Source organism: Wolffia australiana, chromosome 3 (assembly GCF_029677425.1).
Source record: "Wolffia australiana isolate 7733 chromosome 3, ASM2967742v1".
Taxonomy (NCBI): Eukaryota; Viridiplantae; Streptophyta; class Magnoliopsida; order Alismatales; family Araceae; genus Wolffia; species Wolffia australiana.
In genome coordinates this window covers 860702-876333 of record NC_135837.1, presented here as the reverse complement: position 1 = coordinate 876333, position 15632 = coordinate 860702, and the positions used below count along the sequence as shown (strand labels likewise).

General features: G+C 37.8%; 2 protein-coding genes and 1 non-coding gene across 5 annotated transcripts; 2 read left to right on the top strand and 1 right to left on the bottom strand.

Moving 5' to 3' along the window:
• Positions 1-855: 855 nt before the first annotated feature.
• Positions 856-4638, top strand: LOC144700535 (TSL-kinase interacting protein 1-like). 2 transcript variants are annotated; one of them, XM_078571950.1, is made up of 8 exons: positions 856-915; positions 983-1047; positions 1878-2049; positions 2126-2364; positions 3285-3390; positions 3478-3762; positions 4146-4217; positions 4291-4638. In XM_078571950.1, exons 3-8 carry the CDS (start codon positions 1900-1902, stop codon positions 4420-4422), a joined length of 984 nt encoding a protein of 327 aa, XP_078428076.1. In that variant the 5' UTR covers positions 856-915; positions 983-1047; positions 1878-1899; the 3' UTR covers positions 4423-4638. The 2 variants fall into 2 exon arrangements, with proteins under 2 accessions (XP_078428076.1, XP_078428077.1); XM_078571951.1 differs by having other exon boundaries at positions 860-1047; positions 4291-4463; positions 4533-4638.
• A 393-nt stretch (positions 4639-5031) lies between these two features.
• On the bottom strand, positions 5032-7680 carry GLB3 (hemoglobin 3). Of its 2 annotated transcripts, none has more exons than XM_078571953.1 (4): positions 7472-7680; positions 6230-6375; positions 5733-5877; positions 5032-5258 (listed from the first exon to the last, which is right to left on the bottom strand). In XM_078571953.1, the coding sequence occupies exons 1-4, from the start codon at positions 7606-7608 to the stop codon at positions 5204-5206; spliced, it is 483 nt and encodes a 160-aa protein (XP_078428079.1). In that variant the 5' UTR covers positions 7609-7680; the 3' UTR covers positions 5032-5203. The 2 variants fall into 2 exon arrangements, with proteins under 2 accessions (XP_078428079.1, XP_078428080.1); XM_078571954.1 differs by having other exon boundaries at positions 6230-6360; positions 7472-7676.
• Positions 7681-8215: 535 nt separating this feature from the next.
• On the top strand, positions 8216-8287 carry TRNAQ-CUG (transfer RNA glutamine (anticodon CUG)). The gene has a single exon. It is a non-coding gene; the product is annotated as a tRNA-Gln (tRNA).
• Positions 8288-15632: the final 7345 nt, after the last annotated feature.

Genomic DNA, 15632 nt, shown 5'->3' with positions numbered 1-15632 from the left:
CGGGTAGGAGAGGTGAGTATAATCGAGAGCGCCGGCGGGGTTGCACACGCTAGGGTTTGGCGGCCAGCCTCCACGAACATGAAGAGAGATGTAGGAGAAAGAGCGAGGGCACAGTGGAACGTTATACCTTGACCTAGAATTCAATCCGACGGCTAGAAAGGAATGCGCTTTGATAATTCATCGTGACAGTTGATTGATAAACGACGGGTATAAGACGGCTGCGGATCGATAAAATGACTCGCTCTCTCTCTTGATCTCTCTTGATATGTATTCTCCAGGGTCTCACTCTCTCTCTTCTCTCTCACTCTTTTGTCAGCCAATCAGAGGCCAGAAGGGTACATGTATTCCTATTATAGTAGTAGAGATTTCAGGTCGAAGCGGACAGGTGACATGTATCTGTGTCTACCCAGGAAGGAGCTTCTTACTCAGGCTAAGTGTAATGAAACCCTTAGAATATTAAATTTTATTTTCCAAGATGGACATCCCAGATTATTTTAATATACATTATTCCTCATACATGGAGGTCCGCTTCATTTTATTTATTTTGACTTTTTACATTAGCGAGTAGTCATCTAGTTAGAAGTCATTTGGTCGTCATCCATGGACGACGGCGACAGTGTCAGTAAAATACTTCCACACTTCCGTAGTCGTCCAGTTAGAGCTGCCCCTCATCCTCATTATTCACCCATCATCGATGGATGACGATGACGATTATAAACAATTCGACTTGTTCACGTCATCCCGGGGGGCCGTGCTGACGTGGAACAGATTAGAAAAAGGCGGGAACGAAAATTTTTTGAAATAGCCGCCTCTTCGTCCTGTATAAATACCAGAGAAATTTTTCGAAGTGGTCTTTTTCGAGTCATTTCTTCGCCAGGGGTTCGACAAAATACGCGGGCTCTTGATCCGGCGACGGCACGTTCTCTTTCTTCTCAACTGCGATGACTTGCTGATTAGTAATCTCCCTGTTGATCTTTTTCAGCAATCGTCGGTCGCAATCCGGAGAGCCGCTGTGCGCGAGGAACCGAGCGATCCCGGCGGAAGAAGGTTTTGATTTTATGTTTTCCTTCTCATGCGTCTGACTCAGGCTGTTTACTTATTTTTGTTCCGTGCGCCACCTCATGATGCGGCGATTACTCTTTTTTTATCGTGATCTGATCATATTTTCCGGGCAGTTTACTGATCCAAATTCTGCATTTAAATTCTAATTCTGCGACGGTCTTAAAGTATCTGTTGCTGCTGAAGATCCGGAATGTGTCCCGGAATGATATTCGAAATGTGCGAATTGTCTCTCAAGTTGGATGTTATTTTCCCGAATTTCGCGTACTTGATTTCATAGTTGTTTCGTCTTTCTTGAAATTATTGCTTTTTTGTTGTCAAAGTTACATGCGCTATTGTTCATCCCGTTAAATTGAATTTGAAGGATTGATTTAATCAAAGGAAAGAGTCACATCTCATCAAAATTGATTTTAGAAACAGACATTAACCCTTGATATCAATGCTATCATGTGGAAAGTTATCGCGAAAGAAAATCGTCGGGCACGCGAAGGATACCCCCAAAAAATGCATAGGCCATGCGCGAAGCCCTAAGCCATGTAGAAACAGCTTTTAAAAATACCCATAATGTAAATTCAGTTTCTTGAAAATCGTTTGCTAACATGGCAGTATTTCATAACCCGATATAATTCACGTTTTGACACTATGTATGACATCCTACCTGTTTGGCTACATCTTATTTCTGGCTATTAGCATTAACCTAAGTATTTTTTCCTCAGTACCTCTTAAGAAAAGATGAATGTCGAAACCACACCCTCTGGTGCCTTATTATGCCAGATTTAATTGAAATCAGAATTTAAAACTTTTAAAATTGTGTGCAGGATTGTCTAGAAAACCTCTACCATGAAATTATCATCAACACCATCATCAAAAATCCAAACAACAGCATCTGAGAAATCCAAATGTCACGGACCACTTCCCCATCACTCCTCTCACAAATTCAAACTTCAGCTGTTCCCCGTCGACGACGAAATCCACAAACTACTTCTGGAGGTAATATAAAACAAAGAAAAACTTTACATTATATTTCTTTGCAAGTTTTGAGCTCTTTATGTTTTAAACTGCGCAGGGCGGTCATAATCCTTACTTGGAGCTGACTCTACGGCCCAGGAAGAAGATAGGGTCAGTTCTGGCTCATCTCACTTCCAAGTGGGCCGTTTTCAGAGCACCTCGCGAGCTCGTGCTATCCCCATACGATTGTGCAGAACTTGAACTCATTCATGGGCGGACTTGGACTTCGGACGATATGCAGACCAGCGCCGGTGACGTGTTCGAGGCTGTCGGACGGCCGCACGTATTTCGCTTGAAGTACGCCTTCCACCCTTTGCTTCTGGCTTATTTTTTTAGATTCAATATTGAATAATCTACGTCAATAAAAAAATCTACAAATGTGGTCTTCTAAAGCATTAATATTCGAGGAATATTTTTTTAATACGAATTATCAGGGAAAGCTTCTTTCTTGATCTTTAAATAGGTGTTCTTTATATGTTTTCTTGTGGTGGATTATCTGAATCTTTTTTGAATACCTTATACTTTTTTTTTGTCTATCTTGTCCGATATCTCTCAAACATAGCTTTTTTTCCTCTTTTAGTTCTGATTCTCTTATTCATGTTACTGGGATTATGAAATTCCCTGATCTATGATATTAAGATTGTCTCCCTCGATGCTCTGATATGGACTAAAATTTCCATTAATTATTTTTTTCTCTATCCTGTTAATAGTATTTTCTCTATTGTATTGACTAAAGACGATCTTTTAATTTGAAATCAAAGAAACATATTAGTTATCGATTGAATTGGCTGAAAAAAGTTCTCATTATAAATTTGAAGAGAAAACATGGAAATATTATAATTGAAATTATTTTTATTGTTTTTTGGGAAACGGGTTGTAGTTTTTTCCTTTGCAGCATCCAGAAAGAGGATCTGCGTAAATATTTTGACTTCACCTAAATTCTGGCCCTACATCTAAAACGAAGTCTGAAATACGCAAAACTAGAAATGAAAACTCTTCATCTTTTTCTTCGACTGAATCGTATGAAAAAATCTAATTCGGGAAATAATTGTAAGAAAATTTTCGTTTATATTCCTATGGAGCACTGTACAAAGACAAAAAAGGTAGGTAGAGACATCGACAGATTCTTGGGTGTTCTTAATTAAACAAAAAAGGGAAGGAAAAAAGAGCGTGTTTCTATAATTTTATAAAGCCAGGTTCTTCTTCTTACATAAAAGGTACGGTCTGCGCTGCAAAACGGAGAAGCTTCGGCGAACAGAAACAAGAGAAAAGAGATCCGCCAAGAGAAGCAGGTTTGAAGACAAAACGGGATCCGACAGAACGGTACTCCCCCGGAGGATAATCTCTCAAGTACTTGCCTCCCTCCTGCAATATATTGAACTTTTCCTTTATTTTTTGGTCGTGCGGCAGGTCAAAGAAGGGGTAGGTAACAGTCTGCTATCCTGGGCTGACTGTGTGACAGGCGTCAGCGTGGGGCAACTGCTGGGAGAGACTTCGAACGTGAACCCGACAGAAGGAACGGGCGGCAAGCATGTTGTCAACAGCGATTCTTTTGACGTGGCGATTGCCAACTACATCGCTCGGAACCAAGAGTCGGCTCAGCCTCCGGCGCTTCCTTCCATCTGGGAAGCAGAGGAAACGCGCCACGCCTTCCCCCTCCCCAAGGCAGCTTCTTGCAAAGACCAGATTTCTCAGGTTCTGTCTCCTTTCTCTCTTTTAGTTCATTTCGCTCTTTTATCTTCTCTCTACAAATATATACCAGTTAATCGGGTTTATCTGGCAAGTTGATCTTATTTTCATTCAAACAAAAGAGGCTCGTCGGTAGAATGCATGGTTTATTAGTCTCTCTCTCAGTCCAAATTTTCCACCCAGCTGCTCTCGCCTATTCTTCTCTCGCACCATATTCTGATATACATCAATCTATCTTCTCCTTCAATCTAGTTGATCTATAAGCTCTGTAAATCGGTCTAGATGATCTTTCAGTCCATCCACCCATTACACCGCTTCTCCCGTTCTTTTCCCAGTCTCCGTTTGTGCTTCTTTTTTTCTCTTCAATTCTCTACTTTCTTGTGTGGCAGGATCAGAAATCCGAAGAACCGCCGAAAGAGCAGCAACCAGTCTCCGCTCTGGGATTACTAAATTTCTGCTGGGTAAGTAAACCTATTGAAATTCTCTTCCAACGCGCGCCGCGCCTAACTAAACTAACATCGCGATGGAATGCAGGATTCCCAAGGTCCGTTCGAGTACGGCGGGCTGGCGAGGCCAATGACAGGGCAAGATGGCCCTTCTCCCAGCGGTCTAGACCCTTTCCAGAGCTCCTCCTTGTTCGCTATTGAGACCGCTCCGTCCATGTGACTTCAATCCCCCCCCCGCTCCAAACCGTTTGACTACCTAAGGTAACCTCTTTAACTCCCAAGTCCAATTCTCCTACTTATGAAGGGTTTCAAATAAATAATACCCCCCAGGAAAATGATGAAGAAGGAAACATATGCAGCGCGCTTATGAACATGTATGTACTCATTTAAAACCCAAATAAATGAACCGGAAAAAGATGATCGATTTCTCTTGAACTTTTTTATTAGCCTGCAACTTTAGTCTACAGCGATGTTCTAGAAGGGGCATCAGATGATATGATAAATGCTCACTGATTGCAGTTTCTTCGTGCGACTAACTTGCACATTTTTTAAAATTCATATCCGATTCTAGTGATATTCTAGAAAGGACAAGCGATCATATCAACTTCTTCATGTGACTAACTCGTACTTCTTTTTTATGAGTCTGTGACTTTAGTCTAATGATGTTCCAGAAGGGACAACAGACGATATTAAAAAAAGATAATGAACACTGGTTACGGATACCATTAGTATCAGCCTACTAACTTGCACTTCTTTTTCTATTGTTAGTCTATGACTTTACTCTAATGATGTTCTAGAAAGGAAATCAAATGCAGTTTCTACACGTGCATAACTTGCAGTTTAACTGGCATTAATTAGTATGAAATTATGGGTTTCGCTCTGTGGAAACATGTAAAATGAGAGGTGACTCATGAGACAGATGAAATTATAGCTGGACTTTGACGGCTTAGTCTTTTCACCTGGGTTGGTAGCCAGTGGAGTTGTTTGTGGGAAAGGTTAGCTCAATCCGCCGGATTCTTCAACTTGTCCCCGGCCACGAGAAAGAATGCGGTATGTCTGTACATGGTTAAGGGAGAGAGAGAGAGTTAGAGCTACCCATCAATATATAGTTGAGAGAAGGAAAAATCTATCCGAGAGACTTACAGGTATATTAGGGAGAAGGAGAGATATAGCCCTTCAAGTGGCAGAGAGAGAGAGAGAGAGAGAGAGAGAGAGATGAAGCATGGTAGTGAGAGAAATGAGGTTTAGTCGTTCTATCATGGTAGAGAGAAAGGGGTTAATATTGTGCATCATGGTAGTGAAAGTTATAAGGTTGAGTTTGAGAGTCAAGGTAGAGAAATATGGAGTTGAGTATGTGTTTCATGTTATAGAGCAAAAGATGGGGTTAATATTGTGTGTCATGGTAGAGAGAGATATAAGCTTGAGTTTGTGTGTCATGGTAGAGAGAGATATAAGCTTGAGTTTGTGTGTCAAGGTAGAGAGAGAGATAGGGTTGAGCTTGTGTATCATGGAAGGGAGAAAGAGAGAGACCTGAAGAAGTTCATCATCTTGATCCTAGAATCAGGGTCGATGCCGGGGGTTGCATCCAATGCCTGCTCCATGTGGTGCAACCATCTCTCGGCTGCCTGATGGGTAACAGGATAAGGCCGGTGGCGCCCGATTAGAGCCGGATGTCCTGCCAAAATGCATACAAAATACGGCCCCAGAGAATGAGAATTCATCAAGAAATACCCTCGCTCTTATTCATTTCTAAAATAATTCTCAAACTCTAAACTGTGGCCATGATTCTACCATTGTATCAAGATCATAATCTGGCTGAAGATAGTCGCAAGATCTTACTTTCACCGATTAAGAAAGTGGAGAGATATGTCATGATCCAATGGATTTTAACATTAGTAACTAATTCTATTTTCTTCTGATGGATGACGATTTCCCTTCGAGACAAAGATGACGATCTGTATTCTTTATGTATGAACAGAATGATTGAAAAAACTAAGACACAAGAAATCAGTATGAATTCAGGCTACCTTTCCGCTGAGAATATAGAGGAGGCCCTCCCATTCTCTGCACAAAGAACTCATACTGATTTTGAATTGCATCTTCCTTCTTGGACTCTCCGAAGATGGATCTAAACCATAGTTGCTCGTCCGCAAACACCCTGCCATCGCCAAAACTGAGATAATTACGCGGTGTTATCAATTTTTGTGGTATAATTATGTGAATTCAGTAACAAGATTTTGTGAAGGATTTCTTCAAAAAGAAGAGATATTGGGAAGGCATTATTGACCTGTCACAGAAGGTAGAGGAGAGATATATGATCAAAATATAATAATGTGGTTTATAATTTAGATCTGTTTGTGCGTGACCTCCGGTAAAATAATTGAGATTTATTCAAGATCTAAACCATGGGAGGGTCACCGATGTTGTGTGATCTCCCTTATCTTTCTTCAGAAAAAAATCTAGATTTATTCGTGCAGTACAATTATGTGAAACCAAGATCAAAAAAATGTATTATTGACCTGTCCTAGATGTACATAGTCAAAACGTAATGAAAGTCAAGTGCGGTATATAATCACAATTAAATTTACGTTGTATAAATATGTGAAACCCAGAGCAGGATAAGCCATAATTGAACTGTAATCGAAGGCGGTGGACGGGAGTATAATCAAAATACGTTTAAGCAGTATAAAATCAAATATTTACGTTGCATACGATTTCAAAAGATACTTGTGTGGTGTACAGTCAAAAAATAATCAGAGATGCAATCAAAATTAAGCGTAATCACAAGAAACCCAGCGCACCACGAGAAATTATAGACATGTCGTAGTAGGCGGTGGAGAGATAAAATTTCAAAAGATAATTATGCGGTATACAATCAAACTCTAATGCGATCTGCGCTGAAAATTAATTATACGAGAAATTAATTATAATCATGTGAAACCGATCGCATCATGAGAATTTATGGACCTTTCCAAGAAGGCAGTAGAAAGGTATATGATCAAAATATAACTATGCGGTGTACAATCAAAATGCAAAGCGATAATATACAGTCAAATTTGTCAGATTAGATTGTATAATCACGAGAAACGGAGCGGATTAGGAGAACTTATGGACCTTTCCTAGAAGGCAGTAGAAAGGTATATGATCAAAAGATGCCTATGCGGTGAAAAATCATAAATTCATGCTGCAAAGCGATAATATTCGGTCAAATTTGTTAAATTAGATTGCATAATCACGAGAAACGGAGCGCATTAGGAGAATTTATGGACCTGTCGTAGAAGGCGGTGGAGAGATCGACGAAGGTCTGGAGGCCGAGTCTGTGGAAGAGATTCGTCTCGTCGATGGAGAAGGCGTCGGCGGAGGCCACGCCGCTCCACTCGGCCGCCTTCTGCTGTAGCGACTGCATTCCCCCTCCACTCTCCTCGATCGATCGATCGACGACTCCTCCAATCGACGTATTTATTGGGGAAGAAGAAAGGAATAACAAGACATCATGAGTTGACAATGTCGATAGCAATAACTTTTTTCTGAATAAAATTAGGTAATATACATTAATTTAATGCCCAACATATATTTCATTTAATTGCCGAGATATACTTTATTTAATGGCCAAAATATACTTTATATAATGGACAAAATATACTTTCTTTGATGGCATAATATACTTTCTTTAATGGCCAAAATATATTTTTATTTAATTTCCAAAATATAAGTTATTGAATTGAGAAAATATTTTTTTAACGACTAAATACACTCTTTAATGAGTAAATATGCTTTCTTTAATGAGTAAATATACTTTAATTAATGAGAAAGGTCAAACTTGCGGAAAATTTTTTTAATGAGAAAGTACACTTTCTATAATGAGTAAATATACTTTCTTTAATGAGTAAATGTACTTTAATTAATGAGTAAGGCCAAACTCAATGATAGGTCTGTTTAAAAATGTAAGTTGGGGGGGGAAGAACGTAATACGTTATTATATAGAAAAAAATTTAAATCTTCTAAACATATGCGGTCCCATGGTCTAGTGGTGAGGACATTGGACTCTGAATCCAGTAACCCGAGTTCAAATCTCGGTGGGACCTTCTTTTTTTCCAAAAATTACCCAGAATTTCGTTTAAAATAAACCGAAAATTGCTAAACCGAGTAAGCAAAATTTATTTTTGTAGAAAAAACTTGGAGAGTTAACCGTATTGTGTATCGCGGCGGAAAGAACTCGGTCGGAATAAAAATGTATAGTAATATAGTTAGCATTAAAAAGTGAATTTGGGGGAGTTTGAGAGAAATATAATCTGAGCTTGAGTTCTGTACTACTGACGGGTTTAGATTTGGTTTTTATCTTACCATTATAAAAGAGTTTTGAGATTAAAGGTTGACGTATAATTCCTTTCAAGAAAATAGGTGATTGTCTTCGTGTTGTACTTGATTTTATTTTTTAATATTATATTGACAATGTTAAAACTTTGGGATTATATTAAAGAGCTTTGGGATTAAATTTTTAATATATTATTAGATATTGAGTTTCTTCATAAAAATATATATATTTGAGAAAACAAGCAATTAACTCAGGGTTGACAGTATATAAGGGCCATAGGAGGGTTCAGGGGTGGACGAGAAGAGGATGTAGTATTAGAGATGGTCGTGCAGTGTGGTGCAAGAATTCGCACAGTTTGAGCGAATTTTCGCACTCACAAAAGACACTATGCCATGCCCGGTGCGAATTTGTGCGGTAATTCGCACCGAACATCGCACAGATTTACACAAAAGCGGTATTATTTGATTCGGCCCGTAGAATTTTTTTATTGCATATTTATGCCTGCAACGCCCGACCGAGAGCTGTTTTGAGGGTATGTTTGTAACACAATTTTAAGAAAAGTTCCTCCGACTTTAGAAATTGCTTGGAAATCCTATTTTCCTTATAATTGTATCCCTTTTTTATTTAAAAAATCATTTCTTCCTCAAATAGGTTGCCCAAAAATTGTGAAAATTCTAAAAATAGGGAAAAATCAGGATTCACGTGGAATAATAATTAAGATGTAAATATTTTATAAAAACCCTATTTTAAACTATTTGAATGGATAAAACGTGCTAATTACATAAATTAAACAACAAATGATAACATTATCAATTCCAGGTTTATTAAAAAATTCTCATAATTATGATTCCATGACTATTTATTATTATAAAGTAAATATTTAATGGATTAATTTCCCTCACCACTTTTTATTATTATACAGTAAATATTTATGTTCCATGAAAATTTATTTAAAATTATGAAATTGTCACAATAAAAATAATTTATCGTCATTAGGTATCTACTCGATAATTATTTGGAATAAATTATTTATTATTACATACAGTAAATATTTCATGTTTTAATTTCCATCATAAATATTTTTTGTAATATACAGTAAATATTTCATGTTCCATGAGTAAATTTCTTACAACTATGAAATTGTCACAATAAAAATAGTTTATCTACTCGATAATTATTCATAATAAAATATGTATTACTATATACAGTAAATATTTAATGTTTTAATTTTCATCACAAATATTTTTAGTAAATATTTCATGTTACATCACAATAAAAATAGTTTATCATCATTAGGTATGTACTCGATAATTATATGGAATAAAATATTCATTATTTTATACAATGGATATTTCATGGTTTAATTTCCATCACAAATATTTTTACTAATATACAATAAATATTTCCTGTTCCATGAGTAAATATTTTATAAATAATAAACTGTTAAAATAAAATAGTTTATCGTCATTTGGTATCTTCTTCAATAATTATTCTGAATAAATTATTTAATACTATGAAATTAACCTTTACTAATTATGTGACAATAATAATAGTTTATGGTCATCAGATTTGTGAATAGTAATAATAGATTGTTTATAAGTATTTAGTCTTTAAAATGAACATTTATTTTAGTCAGTCCTCTTAATTTAACTAATTGGCATAAATAAATATGTTAAGATTTAATTGAAGAATAAATGCCACAACTAGTTTCAATACATAAACAAATGTATAAATGGTTCAACAAGTTGAAGGAAGAAATGAGCTTAATGAACATTCCGGTCTTCATCGCTATCTTCGTCTGTTTGCTTGATATCATTGTCATCATTGTCATCCGCTCGCCACCAACACTTGAGTGTCATTAGGAATTTGATGCTCTTTGATTTCAACCAGGAACACTTGTAGTTGATGACAGCACGACCGGCAGAGAAGAATCTTTCAGAGGTCGCACTCCTCACGGAGACCGATAGGTGATGAAGCAAAAATGGGGTGTGAATTTTGTGTCGTTATTATTTTCACTTCCATCAAATAAAAATTTTAATTTTTAAATTTTAATTTTAATTTAAATTAAGGGATGTATAGTTGTGAGTAAGGTTGTCTCCGAAGGGATTAACTCTTAGAGTCAAATTCAATTAATGAGTTGGAGAGTGAACAAACACCGCTAGGTGTTTGTTGTAATGTCTAAAAGAGAACAGGGAAGTATTTAGTAGTGATTTATAAAGGAAGTCATCTCTAAAGATTTTATCTAGGCCTAAACTATGTTTGTAGTAGAGGAATGTGAATGATTTTAGGAAAATTTTGGCGAATTTGTAGAGGTCGTTTAGTAGGAGAATTTCAAGGGTCCATACACGGAGGAAAGTAGTTTGATAAAATGCCTAAACGAAGAAAATGGATTTATATGGATATTCATAAGGAACGAGAATGATTTTTTAGGTATTTTATCTTATGATGTTTATAGAGTAGGAATTTTATCTTCCAAGATTTTATTATATATTTTTATCGATTTTTAATTTGTTTAAAAAATATTTAAAATGGTTCTGTAAAAATTGTTTAGAAGACAAGCACATCAAGTGTTTGAGGAAACACATGAATGAGTTTTCTGTTCTTTCTATTCTTTTGCTGGAAATCGAATTACTTCGATTTCGAGAAATGGATTGAGGAAGATTCCTCAATCCTCTCTTATACTAGATGATATATCAATTTAAACTAAAGTAAAATCGAATTACTTACCGGATTTTGACGATGAATGGAGGTCGCTGACGGCTCCAGACCCCGTTCTGGTGGCGTCGTCCTTCAGGTAAGAAATCTCGTTCTCTCTCTTCCATTCTTCTCTCTTACTAATCTCCTTTCAGACCACGGATCTATCACAGTCGTTGATTGAGAGACTGAGGAGAAACGAGAAGAAGACAGAGGATCTTCCCCTCCGTCGTTTTTTATTTCAAACAAGCAATTCAAATTTGACAGCGAAAGATCCCTTTCAGGCGATTTACATCATCTTTATAGGTCAGGAATGGTCCAATGACCTTCCTGACCGGTATGGGACAATTCCGCCGTCGTCGCCGGTGATGACTCGGCAGAAATCCACCTTCTCGTCGCCGGAGTGAAGTCTCCAGCGATGGATACAGCGGCGGGAGAAAAAAATTGGTCGAATGATTCTCGACCGTCTGATATTAGATAAGAGGGTTCGACGGCTACAATTAAATCGTAGCCATGGACCCTCTTTATGTCTAGTGGACCCTGCACTGTTAGCTGCGCCACGTTAGTTTCAGGTGTCTACATGCCCCTTTTCGATTCGTCCATGTCGAAGCTCCGCGCTGAGTTGTTGCCTAGAAATAAAAGAAAAGAGAAAACATATTAAACTGATCCTGACCATTCGATCTTCAAAGAGAAGATCAACGGTCAAGATTATATCTCTGTTTTACTAAAAGTCCGAACTGATACAGGCTTCGGGCCAGGTTGGCTCGAAGCCTGGTCTGGTTTTATACTATTTTTCTTAAGATCGCAGCCTGATGGGCCGCGATCATACTCTGGCCCATCCTTGGCCCGATCCGATCACTTTTGAAAATAATGTTACTAACCCCATATTGCTGGTTTTAAAAAGTGCGAACCATATATAAATTTTGCTGTTCAAAACAACATGAAATGAAATAAACTCCTACTTACCTTGGGCGCTGGCAAAGTATAACCTTTTGGGCTGTTGTGAGGGGCTTGCGAGGATGCGTCTGCGCTGGGGGGGCCACCGTGGCTGCGGCCTGGCTGTGGCTGCGGGTGGCGCCTATTATGCGCTTGTTTTGGCTGTGCATTGGCTGCTCCCTTAGGAGCCCACTTTTTATTTCTTATATATATATTATTACTGTAACTATTATTATTACTATTATTATTTTATTTTACTATTTTATTATTTTCTTTCTACTAAATCAAATAATTTGATAATACTTTTTTAACAATGCAAAAACTCATTAAAAATGGGACATTTTGCATAATGGATGAAAAATTGCACAAACATGGAATTTAACAGAAAAATGCATCTTCATTTCATTAAATGACTTCATTTACATGCCTGATTTGTGGTACGTCAATAGGAATTCCTTTGCAACCATTGCGAACCTTGGATATGAGTGTTCTCATATTACTTTCCACCAATGCAATGGTTCTGTCCCCTTGAGAGGAGGTGAGCTCATGTACTAATCAAGCTCGTGCCCCTGGACTAATTGTTGGTGTCTGCTCACTGTCTGATAACAACTTGTTTAGTGTTTCACTGAAGAAAGCTGTAGACATCCACTCCGGTCAAAAACATCCAGAAGAATCTGAACAAATCATACTTCCATCGCCGGTGGTCTCAAGGTTATGCAATAAGCTTTGCACATACTCGACTATTTTGTCCCGGTGGTTACGGTCAAGTAACTGTAGGTTCATGAAGGGATCAACGAGGGTAGCAACAGTGAAGGCTTGGTTGCAAGTGAGGATTGATGCATATCTGCTCATTTGGTTTTCATTGCCTCACAAGCCTTGTACACTAATGTCCGCTGTCTAGTGGATATAACATTGTTGACTCGTAATATCCTTCCCTCTCTAATACCACTCATGACACCATTCAAGTGTCTTTTCACTGCTCTGAGGAGAACAATGGCCTCATTTTCTGAAGGTGCTTTTGATCGGCATGCGACTGTAGTAGCCAATTGAAGGGGTTGTAATATACCCACAAACTCCTTAATCATTTCTCATTCCTCATCACATAACACTTGTTTCTTTAAAAGGTTCAACACAATGATATATATAACATCCATTTTTCTCGACAACAGCTACTAGCATGTCGTACGTAGAATTCCATCTTGTTGGGCAGTCCAAGGGAATCTTTCTATGGTTAGGTAGGCCAAACTATTTGCATAACGCTGTATAGCATTCTTCACGTTGTGTTGAACCTCGTATTCTTGTGACTATCTCTTGGAGCCGGAGTATGACATCACCCAGTGCAGATGTACTGAATGCAGCAAGTGTGTTGCTTGTTGTGTATCATTCATACCAGCCATATCATCCTATCTATTATTAGTGACTCTGATGTCGCCTCTATCACACGTAGGGAGCTCATCCCCGCATGGACCACAAGGTTTATTACGTGTGCAACACAAAGCACATGTCTGCTTGCACTGATAAGGGGTCACTAACTTCAGATGTTTGTCCAAAATACTCATCCTCTTTCTATTATTCGATGTGTTGTCTGTGGTCACTGCACACACCTGCGTAAATTGCATCGTCAATATAATGGAACAGAGAAAAAGTCAGCGATACCCTATTTAATGAAGTAACCCCTACCTTTTTCTTCAAGTCAAATTCCTCTTATATTTCAAGGATGCATGCACTCATGTTTTCTCCAATGTGGGACCCCTTCAATTGGTGTATGCCTAGAACACGCTCGCACAACTTCCACTCAAAGTTCACCCAATGCAAAGTCACACCTAAGAATGCAATATTTTTTTCCAAAGTCCATGCGTCAAGTGTTAATGACACTCGTGCAACGTCGGCCAATCTTCTTCAAATGCTCTTCTTCATATCTTGATAGAGAGAAAACGCTTTCGCGTGATAGCCCTAACAAACAAGACTGATATTTCTTCTTGGGCAATGTAACGGAGAAGTCCTATGAAGTACATCTTCCTAACAATAGCCCATGGTAAATCAGAAAGACAAATGAAGCGCACCAGCTCTTCTTTGGTCTTCTCTATTGTACGCCTGGCATAATTCTGTTTCTTATTGTCTTCGATGTCAAAAAAGTCTGCCATTATCCTCTCTTATGTCACTCAACTTGTCTTTTGTTTCAAAGTTTGACACGTTTTGTGGGGGTAACTTTTCCAGATGCCTCCACAATGGAATGTTGCTTTGATACTTGTTACAGTCTACAATGAGACCACACAAGTTGCATTTGAATTTTTTCTCACCCAAATATGTGTAGTGCCTTAGCACATCACATGCATTAAGGCGAGTCTTTCTCTATTTGGTGTTTGGGCTACTATGATATGATTCATCTTTTGAAGACATTTCTACAGCATTAGGTACACTCGAAGACGTACCAACTTCCATCCTAGAATTCTCCGGATTATAATGTGGATGGTGAGAATAAAAATAAATTCACGACATCATGAGCTCATAAAGGGGATGGTGAACAGGAAACGACATTAACAACATCATAAGGGAGATTTACACATAATCTATCCAAGAGGTTGGGACAAATAATCATAATTTGATTGAAATTATACATTCATATTATTTTTGAACTAATGAAATCAATGAGCAATTTAGCCATAAGACTATCGTGCAACACACGCGCGCGCGCGCGCGCACGCACACACACACACATATATATTGAATGCACAACTGAAAATCGTCGAACTGATGATATATACCACTCGCTTTTAGTATTGTGGTCGATGCCAGCGAACAAAAAGAAAACAGTAAATTTTAAGTTTGAGCATCGAACATTTGTTTCACTTGTTACGGCTGCCAACGTTTGATTCATAAAATATTGAAATGACAATCTCAAAACAGGTCCTTAGAGCCATAAGCATTCATAAAACTGGATAAAAAAGAGTGATTATCAGAAAATATCAAAAAAAATCATATCGAGAGGAAAATACACATTGATACATGCATTTTTAAGTTTGACTTTGAATTTTGAACCTTGTCTGATAATGACTTTGACGGCATATTAAAATATTTTTTAAGTGTGTAACTAGGTTGACAAGGATAGAGTTCATAAAATGTGATGAAAAATGACAATTACTTTGAAACATTCGCATCGATGTCCTAAGACAAACATAAACATTCCCATGAACTCGAATTGCTCGGTCAACATCACAATTATGAAATTATCTATATTTCTGGATATTATGATCAATAGATGGATGGTTAGATTACAGAGGTATACAAACGGGGAAAGAAGAGAGGGACACATAGATACACGGATATACAGAGAGAGAGATGCATATACATAAGTTGACAGATATAATAACTGTTTTGAACCAAGATAGAAAGAAGAGGGGGGACACATAGATAAATGGATAAACGGAGAGAGAGATACATAAGTAAGAGAGAGGAGAGGAGATATCTGAAGAAACAAGAGAGAT

Bases quoted from the DNA above. Each gene is read 5' to 3' on its own strand.
- LOC144700535 (XM_078571950.1), top strand. From the start codon at position 1,900: ATGAAATTATCATCAACACCATCATCAAAAATCCAAACAACAGCATCT. The intron at 3,391-3,477 runs GTACTCCCCCGG...GTCGTGCGGCAG, and splicing joins AAACGGGATCCGACAGAACG to GTCAAAGAAGGGGTAGGTAA. The intron at 4,218-4,290 runs GTAAGTAAACCT...GATGGAATGCAG, and splicing joins GATTACTAAATTTCTGCTGG to GATTCCCAAGGTCCGTTCGA.
- GLB3 (XM_078571953.1), bottom strand. From the start codon at position 7,608: ATGCAGTCGCTACAGCAGAAGGCGGCCGAGTGGAGCGGCGTGGCCTCC. The intron at 6,376-7,471 runs GTCCATAAATTC...TAATTATCTCAG, and splicing joins TCCACCGCCTTCTACGACAG to TTTTGGCGATGGCAGGGTGT. The intron at 5,259-5,732 runs GTCTCTCTCTTT...AACCATGTACAG, and splicing joins AAGATGATGAACTTCTTCAG to ACATACCGCATTCTTTCTCG.